Consider the following 22,073-nt stretch of genomic DNA (forward strand, 5'->3'; position numbering starts at 1 on the left):
TAATCCTTATTAAGGTTTACATTACATTATTTATCATGCCTTTGTCTTCATCTCTTCATTTTTTACTTCTTGCTGGGTACGGAATTATGAAAATACAGCACAAAAAAATCTCATCTGGCTCATGTAAAGCCCACATTACACTCCAGAAGCCAGTGGAAGCTCTCTGGATTTCTAGAAGAAATTGAAGGTGGCTGAACCCCCATGGTGTTTGTTCAAGTTTATATAGTCTAGGTGATATCAAACTATGATAATTCCACACAAACCTGAGTTCCCGCAGGACCACAGACTGAAAGCGGCACTGGCACAGCATTTCTCACAGATGGATGACTCAAAATGCCATTGTCACTAAATCCTATAATATGTTATTTTTACTTACAGAAATCACATGAGAAAATTTCACATACTACCACTCCTAACATTGTCCTTCTCAGAATACAGTGTATTATGTCTGAATATAAACAAATGTCTCCACTGTTGCTATTATATCTTAACACTGCTTTAAAAAATCTCTCTCCATTCTTGTATTCTCATTTCCTTCCTGTGTACATATTATCAAACTGCTCCACAAAGGATGGTTCCTATTCCTTATATTCTGATACCGATGCATATATCTAATTTTCCATTTCCCACACCTTCCCACTCTTATCCAGTGCCTATGACATTCTCCTTCCCCTCATACACACTGGTATTTTCCTCTCCATTCTCTCTCATAAATGGGCAGTAACATCTATCATGCTCAAAATCTGCACTCAAATGTCCTTACATCTTTGGGAGATTCTTTTCAGTGAGGGAAGCAGCTGTAAGAAGAGCCTTTGCTGTTATTGAACCTACCATTAAAAACAGCCAGTGAAGATCCAATTTTATCCTTTTTTTTTTTTAAAGGAAAAAGTTTGTCTTCCGTTTCCTACCACAATTTTGATCTAGTATCAAAATTAAATATCCTTTCAATGATCTTTCATATTGTCCACCAGACAGCAGTACACATTAGCTACTCTCTATCCTCCCTCATTGTACTACTTTATTAATGTGATCTCAAGGTCTCCTGCCCTCTTTCATAATTTCTAGTTACCTATAGGCAACATTATAAGGAATGTCCATTAGCATAAAGATTATTTTTGGCATGATAAGACACATGTTAAGGTTATCAATCTTCCTCCAGACCGAAAATTATATATTTTGCCACCTCTGGGTTTTACCTTAGAGCTTTTAAAAAGTAGCATTCCATGCAAAGAGGTTAGATTTACTATATTCTTTTTTAATTTTATTCTCAGCTATTTTTATAACACTACATTTGAATTTAAAGTTGAGGCTTGCTATCACATATAATGAATGACAGAAATTTAAAAAAGGATAATTTCATCTTCCTTACAGTCAGCAAGAGTGTTTAGAGTTTGGTCTGTCATGCTGTGAAACTGGCTTGGCTCTGCAATCTGCAAATGTACTTCTAAATACCGGAAAAAGTCTGTGTGAGCATCAGGCAGAAAACAAGTTCACCATTTGAAAAGGCTTGTCATTTGAAAATACAAGTAGGACATACGTGGCTTATAAACGCAAGCCCCCCTTGTAGGAAGAAATGTCTAATTAGTTGTCTGTTAGAGCTCATGTATCCTTCAATATCTAAAGGTAAATCTCCATGTGACAAATACGAGAACATTGACAGATGCACTGTAAAACACACACGCGTGTGTGTATTACACATTCAAAGGTAAATTTAAAAAAAAAGCCACATTCCTTGCTCTATGTGTTTGCAAAGCACTAGTAAATGTTGCTTAATTAGAAAATAAAGGCAGGCTTTTTAGTACATGGAAACCACAGAAGGATGTCAGAATCTGCTGGTGTGCTCTGAGCCACAGAGAAGAATAAACTCCCTCCTTCTTCAACCTTACTTGTCCTACCCCGAAATGGCTCTGGTCCAATGACTCCCTTGGTGATTGCCCAGTGGATTCTCCCTTCCTGCCACTGAAGTGTTGAAGCTATACATCAAGAGGAGGCAGAGGTTTAGTTTTCCTGACTTGCGGTTAGTAAAGCAGAACAGGCACACTGCAGGAAATAAGATTTCGTCTCTGAAGAGCCATAATAGTTTCCCTCTCTTTCCTCATCTTCCCTTGCCCAAAAGAACAGCAAGGCAGGAAATGAAACATCATTTCTCCTTCTGGCTTCCTCTAACTAAGAAGAGCAGTTACCAGCTGCTCCTTGTGTTGACACGTGCTGGAAGACTGATCCTGTCCCAATCCATCTCCTGTAGTCTTGGTATAGAGCAAAATCCATTCTATGTAAGAGAATGAGAAAGCACCAGATTAAAATCTCCCAGGTTTCTATCACCTTTTTCAGAATGAAAAACTGAAACCACTGGAAACATTTGTTAGAAGTTTTTAAACAGCAAGAAGGAGCACCTCAGCAGAATAAATCAAGTTCTTGCCATTTCATATATGGTTTCTAAAACAACTGCTTCTGCTCCCTGAAGGCATTTAATAGTGGACATAGTTTAACAGCTGCTAAGCATGTAAAACTGTCTACTTAAAAGTGCCTCTTGGAACTTTCACACACAACTCATTCATCTTCCACATAAACATACTTCATTAAAAAAAACATCTATTCCCACCAAGAAATAGCTAAGAGAAAATCTCAGGTAACATGAGAAGCCTTTTTTTGTCTGCACACCATAAATCTTAATTCTTTTTTTCCAAAGCTATGTTTGCCTTTTCTTCCTAGGTCTATTGCTTCTGATAATCACCATCTGATTAAGACCCTTTGTTTAAAAAAAAAAAAAACCTAACAGTACACAAAGACAAATAAGCAACTGCACATGTTCAGGTAGTGTTACAATTCCTGAAGATTCAGCCTAAAGATACGATTTCATTTGAAACCATATATTAATTCAGAATACATACACTAGCTTTTATGCCACTTTTACTGGAACTTAAGACAGCCTTTTTTCTACTTCCAAAAAATATTCTATATATATGCATGCACTTAAAAATCACTTCAGTTCCATCTCTGAAAGCAATCAACACTAAGTTGTGTGTAACAAAACTATGTGAATATTTCAGCAATAGGGCTTGCTAAATCAAACCCCCATTATTATTTTACAGGATGTAGTACTATTAGGAATACAAGGACATATGTGCCCTAAACAGAGAGCTTTGTGACTTTAGTGATTGATGTTTCTGTCTTTAAACAATGAAGGTGAAAACACAACAAACCCAATGTACAGGGTTCCACAGAACAGAGTTTTTAATAGGTCTTCTAAGTCCTACAAAATTCTATAGTAACTGTACAGTAATCTATTAATTTTTAGAGGATAGATTAAAAACTCCTTAACAAACACTGATCTTTCCACATCAAACCCTGTAAAATTTATTTAAAAGGAGACTGAAAAACTCTTTTGGAGTATCTTCTCAATTGGTATCTATCGTGGTTAATGGAAAGACTTGAACTGATCTTTTATATACCAGATGGTCACTGAAAGATGGATATTACAAAAAGTTATACGCATATGCAGAACAAGAAGCCAGTGACACAGAGGAGAAGAAATTCACTATGAATTAATTAACCCATGGATGAAATAAAATAAAAGGGAAATATTGGTATTTTGCAATAGTCACAAAACATTCACCAAATATTCACAAACATTTATAGCATGTACAATCACTCAAGGGAAAAAAAATGCTTAATGCACAGATAACAAATGCAGATTAAGAACAGCATCAGTCATGTTCTCTGAAAGTAGGCATAATGAGCCTTTTGTCCAAGCCCCTATCTGTAATGCAACAGTGCACTGGAGGTAGAGGTAAGACCACCATGAATATACCTTTGCAAACATCTAACTTCTGAACAGGCTTGGCTTGAGAAAGTCTTAAGATTACATTAAAGCACGACAATGCTTATTCCGGTTATAGGTAAAGATGTGTTTTGTAAACAAAATTAGCCTGCACTAACTTGTATTGTACTTCTGTGCTATAATCAATGAAATGACAATAGAAACAATAAAGCTTTTTAATTTCCACAGCCAAGGATCTTTTCCTGGTCTAGTCAAAGACAAAACAACTGCACTAGGCAGACTTTAAAAATAAAACTGATGTCTGCACTATTCCCTATGAGTATGGGAAAGAACGGAGTTACAAATCCTGGCCATGCACAGGACAGTCCCAAGAGTCACCCCATGACCCTGAGAGCATTGTCCAAATGCTTCTTGAACTTTGTCAGGCTTGGTGCTGTGACCGCTTCCCTGGGGAGCCCATTCCAGTGCCCAACAACCCTCTGGGTGAGAACCTTTTCCTGATTGAAACCTTCCCTGGTACAGCTTCAGGCCATTCCCTCCTGTCCTGTCACTGGTTACCACAGAGAAGAGATGGGTACCTGCTCCTCCTCTTCCCCTCATGAGGAAGCCACAGACCACTATGAGGTCTCCCCTCAGTCTCCTCCAGCTGAAAGAGCCAACTGACCTCAGCTGCTCCTCATATGGCTTCCCCTCTAGACCCTAAACATACCCATAAATCCATACAGTCATCATTTTCTTTATTTCACTGCAACAGAAGTTAAAGTACCACAATCAGCAGTGTAAGTCCACTATTCAATGTTACTGAAATCTAAGGTGCTTAAAACATCATTTTCTAGATAGATGAGACTCTATGTAGGAAAACCAGAAATTAGTCTTAGTGCATGCATTTGCTTTACGTACAGGAACAGAAGCAGGAGTATTGTCATTAGAAGTGCCCACTGTGCAGCATCCCATTTAGTTCATGTCAGCTTGGATGGCTGATCCAAGCTAGGCTCTACTGGCTATTTTAGAACTTGCAAATTCAAATTGCCAGATTGACTTTATCTGTTTCATGAAGGCCTTTGTCTCATGCTGCAACTGAGCTGCTGTGTGTTGGAGTGAAGTAGAAAACTGAAATTTGGGCATCTATAGCAAAAACTGCAACTAGTGATTCTTTGATTACTTATGCTGTAAGACCATGACATGAAGCAGAACAGCATTTGCAACTGAGAAGAATGGTAGATTTCAGATTTGTTATTTTCAGTGAAAATTAAGAAGTATTGAAATGCATCCACATTAAAATCAGAATAATGTACAAACTACTGTTTGTGTTCGAATTTACTTAAAAAATTAGCCCAGTTTTCATTAATGTAACTATTTTAATTTCAGCTGTACTGTGCCAATCATAGTGTGAAACTAAACATTGCTTTGGTACAAGCAGCTTCTTTGCTGGTATCCAGCAGTACACAATGCCCTCTCCTCTGCCAGTACTACAAGCTATCAATTCATTCTTCTGGGTAGAAACCTCTCTAAATAAAGCTCTGCCTTAAAACCTAATATAGGAAGAAAAATACCCACACATCTTGTTTTAGGTTAAGTCTCATAATCTCACCACCAGCACCCTCCTAACTCAGAATAAATCCTGTGTGTTATACAATTATGAAAGCATTATTTTTTTTTCCTTATCCACTCCTTCTAAGATTTTTTTCCTTCAAAAGCAGGTGAGTCAACCTTTCACCATAGTAGTGATGAACAGGAAGGGCCCGAATTATGTCATGGTCAAAGCCATGATGCCACGGTCCGAGGGGGGATGGGGCCGTGACACAGCACGGATGGGTCCGGAGACAAGGTAGAGGTGTAAATGGAATACTTTATTGAGGGATGCAGGGGTTTTATGAGTTTCGGGTGGGGAAAGGGCTAGAATATGGGGTGGAGGATGAGACAGACAAACAGGGGAACAAATCGGGGTAGGGACACAGGCAAAGGGGGAGGAACATGGGAGGAACCGGGGAAGGAAAGGGCGAATGGCAACTGTCTCCTCTCTGCAGCTTCTCCAGCCTATGAGAGAGGGGAGCCCAGGCTGTGCACTGTGCAGTGTGGGTGCAATGCAATACACATATCTGAAACCACATAATAACAGTAAAGTCCATATAATAACTGTAAGGTCCATATAATAAAGTCCTGTCAATTGCTGTATGTTTTTCTCCACGCCTGGAACTTCTCCCATCCTGAATCTTGTTCCTTCACACCATGAGAATTTCATTGGACAGTATATGAATACTGGACATTACTGCTCCAAAAGCCATCTGGAATAATGGCTACCCCAAACCTTAGTCTTCATACTTTCTCTTGTGGTTGGAGCTCATAAGCTTACAACAGGAGACAGTTTCTAAAAATACTCAAACAAACAATTAAGTAAACAAACAAAACAAACAAAACAACCTAAGAAAGCTAAAAAGCTCAGCTGCTAGATCTTATTTCTGGAGTTCATGTAAAACACTTGCTAAAGTGTACACACACAAACCACAGAAGACCAGTAAGACATGACAAGAAGATCCAGAAACAAGAAATAAAGCATATTTGTTCTTAGAAACAAGGGAGAAAGTGTTAATCTTAGTGAAACAGGATTCTTGCAGTACTGGCAAAGTTACTGTCAGGATAAATTACTTGCTTCAGCAAATACCAAATACAGAAGCAGGCCTGTCAGGGCGCCAGACTAGCTCAAACAACCCCCCTTCCAGCAAAGTATTTCTACATTTGATTCATATTTCACGACTTTTCTTCTGTTCCTATTTTTGCATCTATGCTTCATTCCCTCTCCTTTGTGCAGCTATATTCCAGATCATGGCAGGAATTTGCAATTTAACATTAAAGCCAAGACGGAATAAATGAAGGGGTATTTTGGTGTAACTTGCACAGAATGCCTTTCTGAATGACACACATGAGTAAAGCTATCACTACTTACATTGCATTTCCCAATAAGAAGATCCAAATGAAAAAGTAGTTTAGAGCCATGTAAAGTTTGATTATTCTGACACACTGAAAGAGCTCCAGAAGAACACGTATTTTGATTTCCCAGTTATGTCAAAAAAGGTTCATTTCTATCTGTATTCCACAGAAAATGGAATAAAGTTCTACATTGTAACCATGGCACAAACAGATCTAAAAAAAAAAAATCAGCACAAGAATAACATGCTCTTGAAGACTCACTATATATCTATTTATAAACTGGTTCACAAATGTGAACAATGCAAGTTAGCACTGGCTTCAAATCTATCACTATATACATGCTCTTCCAGCTCTGATGGAAACATATTCCGTAAGACACTGTATCAAACTACTAAAATCTCAATTTGTTTCCAGTTGGATCTGCAAGACCACACAGCTATCTGTCCACAGTTCTGGATACCACTTATAAACAGAGATCAATCAGTAATCAACTGATTATAATTTATTTAAACACTACAGAGAATACACCATTATGCAATGACAATATTACAGGACAGAAGTTCAACCAAAACTCTTTTTTTTTTTAAGATTTAAATACTGTCAAGATACTTAAAAATGCCTCTCTAAGAGCCTCTGTGGTATTCAGATGGCGATACATGGGGGGAAAGAAACTGCATAGTATCAAAATAATAAGAAGACTATGCTGTACTACTTCTAAAATTAGTATACTAGTATACTATATTTTATACTAATTCTTACTAATCCTAGCCAATTAAGTTGCACATAATGCAAGTCCTAAAGTGACTAGAACATGAGAAAATAACTTATCCAAATAATACTATATAATTACGTTTTTGTAAAAGCTGGGATATAAATAGTAAACAATTACATTTTGAGCCAATAAATTACCCTTATAAATTGCTCAAGAAGCTGGCAAAATATGCCATAAATATGAGATAAACAAAAAGATGCTGAAGTTGTGGGAAAAAAAATCAATTATCTGGGTATATAAACAAACCAACAGCCAAATAAATGCACAGTATGAGCAAACTACAGCATATGGTAAAATATGGCCTGCAGAACTGCCAGACAAAATATACTGATGAAGCTTGCATTGTCAAAACATAATGACATGTTAATAAAGATAGATATATCTAAGAAAAAGCTTAATCACAAAAGTCAAAAGAAATACATTACAAGTTCATGTTCATTAGAAAAATCAGTTCTGAAAGAACAGTTCAATGATGGAATGACATAGGTTTGGAAAGCCCAGTATCTAAACAACAGTCTAAGAAGCACATATTTAAAAGTACTTTGCATTTGAGATTATATAACAAATTTTTGGTATGGGTTCAGTTTTTAGCAGAAAATTCAAGGCAACCATCAGTGTGATTAGGAGGAGACAGAGGCATGTTTTAGGTATATCTGTAAGAACTGTATAGTTATGCACATATCACAAAGCCACATTTATCTTTGTAAGTAGTTTACTGTAAAAATATATAAATAATTTACAGCTATACACCCACATTTTACCCACAGACACGCATACACAATCACAATGAAAAAAGACAGTCAGGTCCACCAGAATATGAATTATGACAACCACATACAAACAGGAACTATGAGTACAAATCCATTTTGATGTCACTGCTTATTTGTACAGGGAGTCCAAAGCTCACACACATAAAGGCAGAGCTCTCCATCTCAATGAGCTTTGAAAGAAACCTTTAATGAAATAAAGAACTAGACAGCATACACTTATGACAGTTCCCTGGTTTTACAAAGTTCAGTATAATTAGCAGTATTTTTATCCTGGATTATTTTAAACTTTACCTTTAAAGTTCAGTTTGAGTACCCCAAATAAGCTAACTCTCTGTTTCAATATAAAAGTAGCCTATACAAATAGGATACAAAGTTCTTCCTTCCAAATGGGCAAAACATTAAACTGTTTCTCTCTATCTGTACCGTGACTTTTTTTTTTTTAAAGCAATCATTGCTCCATAGCACTGTGCATGAGAAACTAAATATCAGACAGACTAGGAGTACAAGTTTAAGACACCAGCTGATCCAAAGCTGCCTCACAAAGTATAGAGAGGAAAAAAAAAAAATGGGGTTGGGGACTGGTGAGAAAAAAGCTCATTTTCATAGCAAAAGGACTGACACAAACACTGCTTGCTCTCTCTGTGCTATTGCCAGAAATTTATTAGCAGCAGAGGTCTTGCACAGATTAGTAGGACTGGCATGGCTATACGCTGGAGATTCAAGCATTTATTTCACCACTGATCTAATTTCATAACATAGTTTAAATGAAATGTGAAGAACAATTTTTTGAGAAGATTTTGCATGGGTTGGCAAGTAACAGTAACTTGCTCCTCTTTTTCCATGGTGGCAGTTTATTGCTGCGACCTGAGAGTTGTTTTCCTCATATCAAAAGAAAATCTAAAAACAAAACAAAACCCAAAAAAACCCCACCACAATGATTTGCCCAATAGAGACACTAGAATATAAGTGCTTAGCTGCTTTATGACATGTTCAGTTTATAGAGGCAACATCAGTTATTTTTGAATCTATATTTGCTCCTATCTAGATTATCTTCATACAGATTTGACACAAGAGCTGTTGATAAAAAAAAGAATTCTCCCTTTTAAGCTTGCAAATGAGGTTATTGTTTTTACCTGACACCTTTCAATATTTTAGATTTAGTCCAGGAGGGAAAACAGAGGAAAGTTTTCAATTTCAATTAAAAAAAAATACATTCCTAGGCATGAGCTAAGTTTGCATTTTACATTCATGAGCTCTTAATCACAAGGATGATTACTGTCTCTGTAAAGGGAACTCACCACTAACACGAAAATGTAAGGAGAAAGAAAAATGAAGGGAGCAGCATTCTGTGCTATTTCACACCCAGCTGAGGCTCTGACCAAAGGCAGAGAACTGTTGTACTTATAATATTAAGATATATAAGGAGAGAAACACAGATCGTTGGACATATGCAATATTTCTTTAGAGACACTATGTATTCATGAAAAATACATGTGCCTTGCTCTGGAAAATTACAAAACCAGGTGTAGAATATGTCTCTGATGTGCAATTTCTAAATCCTTTTCCAAAACAATGTTTCTTTTTCTGTCACTGGGATTTATCGTGTAAGCCTTCAAACAAATTACTTCATCTTCATGAATTCAAGTGGAGCCAGACTGCACAAAACCAGCGCTATCATTTTTGTCAAAATCAGAATTATAGAACAGTCCAACTCCCTTGCAGTGAGCAGAGACATCTTCTGCTAGATCAGGCTGCTCAGTTGTAAGCATGCTATATCAGCATTTTTCATATCTTATCTTTCTTCCACTAGAAAAATGATCAGCACTGTTCTGATAACCTGGGCTACAAAGTAATGGAATGCACTGTGCAGAGAAAGCATTAAACAAATCTGCAGCACAGAGCTATGCCAAGATCCAGGTACTCTGTGAACTGTGAGAATTTCTCCTGCGACTACACTAGCACTTTTTTCAGAAATTTTGGATGATTAAGGGATAACTAAGAGATCAAATTTAAATTCTGGAAAATCATCTTTATAATCATATATGAACACAAATACTGAAATGAGTAACTATATGCCCAGCTGGCACTCCACCACCTGAATACAAGACTTACACTTTTATCTACTATATTTTATTATTCTTGTACATCCATTTACAGCAGCAGTTGCATATTATCGGTTTTACTGCTTTATCTATAGAACCAGTCACTTTTCAGTGTCAAGAAAACTCTGAAACCTATCATGAGGAAGAAAAAAATCTTAATACGGTGTGTATATAGGACTGTAAAACTTCAAAAGTTGAGAAGCTGTATAGATGAGGACAATTCTTTTTGGTTTTAACTTACCGCAATTTGAAGGCAATGGCACCAGCTATAAACCTCATATGAAGTGCTCTTTATAAATTACAAAATTGTTTGACAAGTTGGTACTTTCATATCTACAACCCCAGTAAATGTGCAGGAAAATCAATTATAGTGCAGCTTAGGTGCCATGCACTCATCTTCATCCCACTCCTATTTCCAACTGTTTTTTTCTTTAAGAAAATGGATAACTTATTGGGAAAATTGTTAGATCTGGCAGTATTATTCATTTCCTTATCATAAACTCTTCCATCTACCCTCTGTCATTTAACTCAAATTACTTATGAGCTCTAACAACTTAGTATAATCAATTCCTTCTACAGCCTTTTGCAGACATTCTGGATTTCTTCCATTGCTTGCTCATAATTTCGTAATGCACTTCTTGGTATTTGTAGATTTATCAGAAAATGCAATTGGTGTGATCAGCTCCATTGCCAAGGGGTGTCAGGTGGGCTTCAGCTGACTGACCTGCAGCAACTGATCAAAACCAAGGCAGTACTAAATGACAAAATGGTTTCAGTTTTGTAACTCTTACAATTTCATGTTCTTCAGTCACAGGTTAATCACAGCCAATTGCACAGAACTGCTGATGTAGGGACATTACATATTAATAGGGTTACTATTTTTAATGCCTCTCTGCAAGGTGCTTTTAAGACCTAGCTGTTGAGGAGGCTGGGGCAGTATGCTATGCAAATCCGTGCTGACCTGGAGCACATTGCACTGCCCTATGAAAATGTTTCATTCAGGCAACCACAGCAGAAACAAGAAAGAACTCATCACTTGCCTTCCAAATACATGGAGTAGACACATATCTATCACCACCACCTCCATGCAGGAGAGAATAATGTTTCATGGTGACTTTGGTTTCACTAAGGCTGCAGCACACAGACATATGTAATCTACAAACATTAAGCCACTAGGTCAACAGCAGATCAAACAGAACATAAATGAAGCAAAGAAATTTTCCACTTTCATTATTAAAAGTAAGAGTATTCATTTAAGACTGACAATCGCAAAGTGGGGCTCAAAAACACTTTAAATGTGGCCTTCTAAAGAACTTCATCGTGAGCATGGGCAACGACATGAACTGATAACTGAGTTGAACCATTTCAGAAGATCTTTTTGTTGAGCCAAGATTAGTGTGACTTCGCAGGAGCCAAAAGTTGTGTGCCCATCCCAGCCTGTAATCTCACACTCTGAATTACTCACAGGGTGTCAGGAGAGCAAATTAACACACTTTCAGGAGCATCTCTTGTAAAATACAAAGATCCTTGAGGGAATCCTTAAGAGAAAAGGAGTCCAGGAAGGCTGGATATTCTTCAACAAAGAAATCTTAGTGGCACAGGAACAGGCCATCCCCACGTACCAAAAGACAGGGAAGAAGACCAGCCTGGCTGAGTAGAAAACTTTGGCTGCAACTTAAGAAAAAAAGAGTTTGAGACCTTTGTAAGGAGGGGCAGGAAACTCAGGAGGACTTAAAACATTTCATAAGGTTATACATGAAAAAAACTAGAAGGGCCAAAGCCTGGCTAGAACTTAATCTGGCTACTGCTGTAAAAGACAAAAAAAAAAAGTTTCTATAAATACATTAACAACAAAAGGAGGGCTAGGGAGACTCTCCATCCTTTACCAGGTGTGAGGGGAAACAAAGTGACAAAGGATGAGGAACTTAATGCCTTCTTTGCCTCATTCTTTAAAGCCTTTAATAGTAAGATCAGTTGTCCTCAGGGGCAACCCAGACCCTAGAGCTGGAAGACAGGGACAGGAAACCCCCATAATCCAAGGGGAAATGGCCAGCAAGCTGCTACACCACTTACACCAGTCTATGGGGCCAGATGGGATCCAACCAAGAGTACTGAGGGAGCCAGTGGAGCAGTTCACAGAGGCATTTTCAGTCATTTACCAGGTGTCTTGGCTCATCAGGGAGGTCCCAGTTGAATGGAGGTTAGCAAACGTTATGCCCATAACGTGGAAGGGGTGGAAGGAGGCTCCAAGAAACTACGGGCCTATCAGCGTAGAGTTGGGTGGGAGTCTGGATTTGCTGGAGGGTAAGATCTGCAGAGGGATCTGCAGAGGCATCTGGACAGGCTGGATTTGGATTGATGGGCTGAGAACTGTTTGAGGATCAACATGGCCAAGTGCCAGGTCCTGCACAACAACCCCATACAGCACTATAGGAGCGTGCAAGAGCAGCTGGAAAGCTGCTCAGCAGAAAGGGACCTGGGGGTGCTGGTCAATGATTTCTGAGGCATATTCAGCTAAGAAACCTAAGAAATAGGACTTTAATTACAGCATACAACCTGTTTCAGAGTATGCTAAGTTCAGCACACATAATGACGTTTGAGCTGGTGTTTGCCCTATGAAGTGTGCCTAAAAATTATGGTTGGGAGGGGGGCGAAGGGAAAGTTTTCATGTAACTTGAGGACATCTAACAACGCAACGAACACTGAGTTTGTTTGTTGCTATCAAATACCTTAAAATGAATAATCTTAGAGTAAAACATCTTCACTGCAAAAGTGAATACTGGATTATATCCACCAGCTCCCACTATTCTCCATTACCCTGAGATATACTCCTAGAAAATACACACAAAGTGTGAAAATGGGGGGTTTGTCCTCTGTCTTTGCAAGTAGCTGGGCATAGGTATGCCAATGTATATTTTCAAGTGAAAAAGCAATTTAATGCGATAAATTTAAATCCTATTACTAAATCTAGTACATTTTTATTATTAGTTATTTAAATTTATGGGTATATGCAGTGTCAACACACCATGAAATGAAGGAATTACCAATTTCCAGCATGAATTACTTGATAAAAGGGACTGCGTTAAATGCAGAGTTGTTGAATAAATCAGCAATGCTACAGTGGTTAATTACAAAGTTACTTAAAGGAAGAAAACCTGCAGTCTTTTACAGTGTATTAAACTTGCAATTGGTTCCTAGAGTGGCTAGCACAATATTAGCAAACACAATACATTTCATAGTGGACTGCAGGAAATGCTTTCATGTCTTTAAAAACCATAGTTTAAGGCCTATTCTATATTGCTTAGCAATCAGACTACAAAACATTGGAAGCAACACTTAGCTTTCTCTTAGTACTTTCCATTAGTAGATTGCAAGTGCAGCATAAAAGAAGACTCTATAATTATGCTTATTTTACTGATGAGGTGAAAGATGCACGGGGAGAAGTAATGTAGCCAGTGATATCTGACAGACTAATTGCAGACTGAGTGGTCTCACTCTGCCCCCCTAATCTCAGACAGCTCTCAGGGCCAGACTCACAGCAATTTTAACCTCATTTTCCACATTTCTCTTTTTTCTTTTTTTCAAGTGTAATCTAAAGACACTGTATTGGACCCATTAAGTTTTAATGACAGCCACAGACAGCTGCGATTTCCCTCAGTAAAATAAATGATTAATTAGTAAAACACAGTATGCAATGTATGTCCAAAGTGACTTATTTCTATCGCTTATTGTAGGAATTAGCTAAAGCTCTACAGCCTGCATGCTGTTTTGCAGAGCTCCAAAAAAGGCATGGGCATGCACTGAATAATTTATATTCCAAATTACACAAACATATAGACAACATATCTTAATTTTCTAGATTAGCAACCAGCAAGGTCACTTCTGACAGCCCCATAAAAACATCCAAAAGTAGAATTACATAGCTGATAAACCATATATTTCATAAAGAATATAGGGAAAATATGACCTGCAGAAACAAGTCCAAAGTATGGAACAGCATACTGGGGAGAAAAAGTGGCAGAGATTAAGTTAAAGAGCAGTTCAGAGCAGAAAGGCCTGTCTGAAGTCAGAAAGTAGAGAATTCATTTCTTAGGAGTTGGCAAACCTACCAATGTCATCCATCCAACTCCCTATTTGTTTCTCTTTTTTCTTTTAAATGAGAGGAGTCATCACTGACAAAAAGGTCAACACTGATTAGACTTTGAGGGGGGAAAAAAATTCCAAATCAAAAACCAAACAGCTCAATAAACATCAGAGAGTTGGAGAGAAAAGGGAGACCAAGAACTACTTGTAAATCACAGGCAGGCTACACGATAGCTTGTATTGTCTTCTAGGCTGAAGTGGCTTTTATCAAGCTGCCAATGATGCTAATCTCTGGTAATACTTTTTCATGAAAATGGTGGAGCCCACAAGCCTTCGTTATGTCATTATTGCAGATCTGTCTGTTAGAAATGGAACTGCCATGAGAAAGAGCTGCTGAAGGTATTCAGAGATATTTTCTGGACCGCTTGGTGCATTGCCTAGTTTCCTCACTTGCCAGGGTCCTTCAGACTATCTTCAGCTTTGTTCAACGAGGTTTTCAAAACACTGGGGGACAATCTCCCTTATGAGACTGGCACAGCCAAAACTATAAAGAATTATTACTAGACATTTTCAAGGCTTTTTCACTGAAACTGAAAAGGTAATTAATTCTCTTAATTGAACGATCATTCATTAGCCTTTTACTAAATAACGTTCTCAATCTTGCAAGTTACTGCCATGTCTTCAATTTCCATTTTCAAGATAAGACTAATAACAAGCTAACTCACTGCTTTATAAATCTGCAGCACAGTACAGCATACATTGCATGCCGTTTTTCCATTTAGATTCTTCAATTACAAGCAACTGCAACAAAAAAAGCATATTTTACTAGCTAGTATTACATTTTGGCAGATCATAATTAAATTATTCCTTAGAAGCAGTGTTCAGTGCTTAAGAAGAAGGTTTTTATTAAATAATAGGACTAATATTTTAACTCAATTAGCATGTTATTTTTCAACAAAGAGGTGTACACTACTGTAATTCCTTCTTCTATAGGTAATATCAGCTATAAAACAGAAATACTGCAGCTTTTTTTCTGGTAACCCGTGTAATTTTCCCCATGAAGTTTGTATGCTTTGTATATTTTTTAAGTGAATGAAAACATGACATATTATTATTTTTATAAATAATCTTAATTTATACTTTAAAATAAAATATATCACTTCTATACCATATAAGCCTCCGAGAGACTGTTTTACTACATCTAAAAATATTTGAGCGCTCCATGGTAAGGAAAGAATTTTTCTTTTGTGTCTTTTGTTCTGTACTGTTGTGAGTTTGATTTATAACACTGGTTGGGGCAAAAGTGATTTTTGGATGAAGAAATTACATCTAGTTGCAATGGAAGTAGGGTATCTTCTCCATGGAAACTGTCTGCTAAATATGCTCAGATGACTTATTTATCAGATTCTTCAATATAATATTTCAATTTGATGGGATTATATTTTCCTGTAATCTTTCACTAATAATTTAAAAGTGACATAAATGCATAAATGTCTGTATTTCCGAAAATAATAAAGTTGTGTCATTTCAATATAAATTTCTAATATATTTCAAGGTCATCTTTTCTTTGGTTGTTCAAACTAGTTACTCATGGTCTTCTGAATCATATTCTGGGTTTGGCTTAATTCTTACTAATTCTTAAAAACACCTACTGTGTAGTGGATGGGTTTGTTAACTATGAAAACTGTGCAGTGGATGGGTTTGTTAACTATGAAAACTGTGCAAACCTTGAAAAGTAATTATTTGTTTCAAAAATTAGCACATGTATTTATATCAGTAGAACTGAAATATTGCACTACATAACAAAGAGCTATTTCTCATGTGGGGATACTAAGAAGTACACTCCCATACCATTTTACAGCATTCTTCATAACTTTTCTATCACTGATATTACACAAGCCATTCACTGAAAACTAAAATAGAAATAACAACTCAAGGTAACAGAAGTTTTCAATAATCATCAGATTGGTGATTTCATTCTGGCCAAGTAAGAAGTTTTTCTAGTACGTAGCTAAGAAAATGTGTAATTCTATCAAGATATTAGATCTCAAAGGTGCTAATAAACAGGGAGCTAAATTCCAGTACATTTAATATGGAATTAGAAAAAAAATTTTCATTTCATAAAGCAAGACAAAAAAGAAAAGCAAAGAACAGAGACACACTTTGTAACAGTCAGATGGGGAGATGGAAATTATATGACACAAAGGAACATGTAAGCAAAAGACTGAATGATTAAGATGATAAACTAAAATCCATGAGTTACATAAGGAGATATTAATAAGCGGAAATGAAATTCCAGCGAGTTGCATGAAGTACCTTGTGTTTCTTTTGTGCAGATCAGCTGTTGAATTTTCTTAAAAATGCAGTAGTATAAGGTACTACATATTTCCATATAGAAAATAACAGGAGATTCTCAGACAAGCTTAATCGAACCTGGTAAGTTAAAACTAAAATTCTTACGCTTACCATCAGGGTAAGGAAGAACTTTTCTGAGTGTAATAGAATTATTCACACTAGAAGCAACAGCGAACGCTGCCAATGTTACCACCTGAATGTTACAACGGCTATGGCATGTAGTATCATAATTCTTATTATTTCTTTCCAGATAAAATGAGGTTATAAATCCTTTAAATTCACTCTATATTCTGACATTATATAAGAAGGAACTGATGGAGAACTAATGACTTCAATTCTGGATTCAGCAAAACAGGAGTGCATTAAGAATCGCAATAGCATACATGAAGCTTCTAGAGAATCAAAGGAAACTGGAAAGAGGCTTGCCATCCAGCAAAAACGTGATTTAGGAGGAGTGATTGAAAAGTATCATGGCTACATGATAAACATAGTTTATCAAACAAAAGGTTGACAAACCTTTTCAGACAGAGCAGCAGTTGGTTGAATTTATATACAGATGACCAAGAAGTGAGCAGTAAAAAAACCCTAACTTATATTTGGTCTTTATTGTATGACGAAGCTGACTGCTACAAGAGAAATTCTATTCACATCGTAGGGAACAAAAATACAATGATGTAGTCAAATATTGGAATTCTTACCCAGAGACAATATGCAAACGCCATTTAAAGTACCAAAAGTTTAAGTGGGCAAGAACCTGAGTAACCTGTTCTGAGCTGGCCTTGTTTTAAGTAGAGGTGGGGGACCTCCCGAGAGCCCTCTGAACCTAAATTATTCTGTAATTCTATGAACTATATAGATAAAAAACAAACCAAAAAAATTATCTTTCTTGTAGATCTCAAAGATAACACACACTGCAATTCACAAACATGAAGATAAAAGTTTGTAATACACCCTGAGTCAAGGCTCCACAGCTGGAAAGTACCAAAAAAAAAAAAAATCCAACACAATAATAATTTGATTTCCCTAAATTTCTAAAGGGAAACAGATACAAAATAAAAATTTTAAAGCGACACCAGCAGTCCATAGGGGAAGCAGGAGAAACCAACAGGACAGGACAAGATGGGACTCTTGCAACTGTTAGGAACGGCCTACAAAATCATCTACAAACTCAAGCTGGTAAAATTATAGTATTGTTAGTTAAGAGATTTTTTTTTTCTTAACATCTCTCCCCTAAATAAATTACATGTGAATTCGTAATGGTTAATAAATGCAGTAAGAAAACTGAAAAGCCCTAAAATACTGGAAGAAAACCATACAACATATTTTGATCTAAAGCAGTTGGTCTCTCCTGCCTTCTTTTTGCAGCTCAAGAGAAGCTTTACACTTTGGAAGCCAAGATGGCAGTATCAATTAAATTCTGTTATAGTATAAACTTTCTGACCTGCACCATGTTGAGGCACGACTATTTATACTTCTGCATCAATTCCATATATTCAAAACATATTAAAAGGTATAAAGTTATAAACTTTACTGACCCTTTTCTGCTGCTTAGCTCATTAATGCTGAAAGATATTAATCTAACAAATAAGTGGGTGATTACCTCTTGAAGAACCCTCTTCATTTTCAGAAGCAATGTCTTTACAGCTGTGCAGTCTTGCAGCATCAGTCTGAAGGGTAAAGATTCAATGCCTCCACCTTCTTCTAGACCAGTAAAAGGCCACTCCACGGATGGGCTGCCAGCCAGCTGGCTAACACGAGGATACCTGGCTTCTGCTTGGTCTACCTCCTTTGACAGCTTCAGAGATAGATTCCTTACAAGAGAAAACAGAAAGATCAATACTAAAATATGAAAAAGAAAAAAACTAACTTAATAATTTGGGGAGGTTAGTTCCTTTGAGTTTAAAGATGCATAACACATTCACTTTTCGAGCCTGCTAGCGTGAATGGCCTTTATAAAATACATATAGCCATATGGTGTTAGCAATAAAATACACATTTATAAATGTACCGTATTCTACAGGAATTGAAACCATGCTCTATCTCATGCCCTTCAAAAGAAAGTCATTTTCTTAAAACAAAATATCCTATGGGCAAAACTGCTACAGGCCTATTTTATTTCAGTTCAGCTTCGTGAAAAAATGAATCTGTCATGCACTTTCAAAACCTAAATCAAATCACATTCTTCCATATGCTTTGACTTAGAACTCAAAAAGAAAAGAAAACTGCAAAAAAACCCCTCCCTTCTGGGCTGGCCACATGACTTAAGATGAACCTGCTATTGTATAAAATGGAATTTGAAATTTAACTAATCTGTACCCACTCTGAAGTTCAGTTAGTACCAAAGCTATATAAGCAGAACATGAAATAAAACATTAAGTTGTGGTTGAGAATCCATTAAAGGCACAGAAAGATTCAGAAATATTTTGATGGCCTTTGGAGGTAATGAAAGACCATTATTTTGCTGCATACATACTCCCCCCTTCCTTTAATATCAGAGCAAGTTATGTACAAAACTTTCCCATGATGAGGAAAGTGCAGCAAACACCAACAAGACGGTGAGGGGGGTTGGAGCGCACAATAAATGAGGAAAGGCTAAGAGAGCCAGCTTTGCTCACTCTTCCAAAAAGGAGAAGTGAATCTCATTGCTGACCAGAGCAGCGTTTCCACTAGGAGGGTTCAAAAATTATGGAGCCAGGCTATCCTTAGGGATGCACAGTAATAGTATGAAAGGCAACAGACAGAAGACAGAATACAGGAAATTGTGACTAGATATAAGAACTTTATTTGTTTACTGACTTATCTTTTACCATGAGGATGGTCAAACAAAGGAACAGAGGCTCAGAGATGCTATTGGACAACCACCCTTGGAAATATTCACACTATGCTGGGACAAGCCCCTGAGTAACCTGCTCTATTTGGAACTGATTTTAGAAAGACCTTGACAGAGAGACTTGCATAAGTTCCCTCCCACCTGTGTGACTCTATGATCTAGAGGTCAGAGATTCTATCAGCCACAATCAGCCCAAAGCTTAATAGTAGAAAAACAGAGGTTGCTTGACATTTTGGTGGAAGAGAATGCAAATAAAAACAGTAAGGATTTTTCTGGCATGAAAGCATTCACAACTTCAATGCTGCACCTATTTGGCTCTCTGACCAGCAGGGGAAAAAGGACAAATCTGAATGGAGAATACATCTGAGAATGTGGCCTCACCGTGCAACAGTAGTATATAATTACTACTGAATTATAAAGTGTGGTAACAGCAATGCATGACACCCATGTTCATATAAATTAATTCAGTACAATTAAAGATGTTAGCATAAGCGGTGAAGAAAATGACAATTTTTATTCATTTAATGGATTGTTCCAATTTTCTGTTCCATTTGAATTTTCATGCAACACAAAACTGATTCTGCCATAATTTAGAAGGACAAAGAATATTTTTCACATTAAATTTTCTTAGTTAGCTTTGTTTTTATAGGATCCACATACAAAAATGGATTAATGTGATTTTTTAAGCAACTCTCAATGTCATACAAAAAAAAATTGGAAATTAGAATACTAGAACTATCTTTTAAGGATGGTTCATTTTCATATTTTGCAAGCTATGTAATACGCAGTAATGAGAACACGTTATATCATGCAATGTACCACATAAATGGACAGATACTCATGCTGGCCAATGGAACTAAAATTTTTTTTAATCCAGGCTTTTCAAGACTCTCCTAAAAAAACAAAATTAGTCTGTTATAATTTTTAAATGCACTGAAACAACTTTGAGTGGAATATTTTGCATCCTTTAAAACAATAATGTGAGGTACATGGTAAAGTTGCTTTTGATTGAAGGATATTAAGCCACTGCTTTTTCATAACCTCTACAGGCATCCTAAAAGGGTAACATCCTGGCACTGAGAAAGGACCAATTTCAGACCTATTGCCCACCAGAAATAGTCTTTTACTGCACATGATCAGGAAGAAGAACCTGGTATCACCAGCCATACCATGCTCCCTAGCAACAAGGACATAAGCAGTACTCTTGGAAAACTATCCTCCTCTCTTATATGGAAGAGATAAAGTGTTTATGTATAAGCTATAGATGTACTGGAAATACAGCAATTCTGAATTTCAAATAAAAAAATATCTTCAATTATTTTGGTGAGCTTTATGTTGACATCACACCACTCAACACATGTATTTACTATCTTTTCAAATACAGAATCTTGTACTAAAGAATGAAAAGCACCATAATAACATATTACCACTCACAGTCGTAAGAGTTTAAAATCTAACTCAGTTGCTACTGAAAAACAGTGACTCAAGAGTTGGTATACAATGAGTATTCAGATAATGTAATCTTTTCTGACAGTCCAGAGGTACTTTAACTGATTTGTGACAGAAAACCTCTTCACTATCTGATACAACTCATTCTACTTGCTGCAGAAAAAAGCTCCTTTTAAATACATTTCAGAACTGATCTTTCATTAAGTTCATTATTAACAATGTCCAGGTGGTCTGTTACAGGATTATTACAGTAATCCACTGCAATTCATCTCAATGAAGCAGTAGAGATTTAGCGGGGGGAAAAGAAGTTCTTAGTAAATTAGAAGTTTTACTTTATTAGTAAAACACCTCTTAACCTCTGAAGTTGGAGAAGGAGCTGGTTCTTCAACTGGTAGTGCAGGATCTCCTTACAGATGGGCCAGCGCCCTCTAACTTCCAAATGTACATTTATTGTAATAAAAACATTTCAGAGGGAAATGTTATCTGTGACAAACTGTTGATAAAAAGCCTCAAAAGTCCTATTTTAATGACTAAAGACAACGTATTTCCTTTAAAGAAAATGTATTTCCTTTAATTCCATAATATTGTCAATGTACAATATTTCAGAAAAGCAATTTGATCACTTCTAAATATGTGGCTTCTGTCTGAGCTCTAAATTTTATGCTATGTTCCCACTTTAATAAAACCACACCTGAAAACATTCCTGGGTACAGAAAGTCAGTCAGTTTCAAAACACTTCTGAAATTGTTTGAGCCAGCCCTCACTCTTTCAAGTGATTCCCTGGCATGGTTTGGTCGTCACTACAGGAAAACTGGATGGAACCACTCCATTCTGGAGGATGTCAGTGGTGCCGATGTGCACTAAAGTACCATTCTATGTAGATGCCACCTCAAATCTCTAAGCATGGCTATCATAGAATATGCTGAGTTGGAAGGGATCCACAAGGATCATCGAGTCCAACTCCTGGCCCTGCACAGGACCATCCCCAAGAGTCACACCATAG

The 22,073-nt window shown here is 36.9% G+C and overlaps 1 protein-coding gene across 1 annotated transcript in view; it reads right to left on the reverse strand.

Annotated features, from left to right (window-relative positions):
* Window positions 1-22,073, reverse strand: part of CCSER1 (coiled-coil serine rich protein 1) — a 657,717-nt gene that overhangs the window by 376,087 nt on the left and 259,557 nt on the right. The window contains exon 6 of the mRNA XM_027706580.1: window positions 18,392-18,602. Within this exon, the coding sequence (XP_027562381.1) occupies window positions 18,392-18,602 (211 nt within the window). The remainder of the gene's footprint in view (window positions 1-18,391; window positions 18,603-22,073) is intronic.

This window comes from Neopelma chrysocephalum, unplaced genomic scaffold (assembly GCF_003984885.1).
Source record: "Neopelma chrysocephalum unplaced genomic scaffold, ASM398488v2 Primary Assembly neopelma1_382, whole genome shotgun sequence".
NCBI lineage: Eukaryota > Metazoa > Chordata > Aves > Passeriformes > Pipridae > Neopelma > Neopelma chrysocephalum.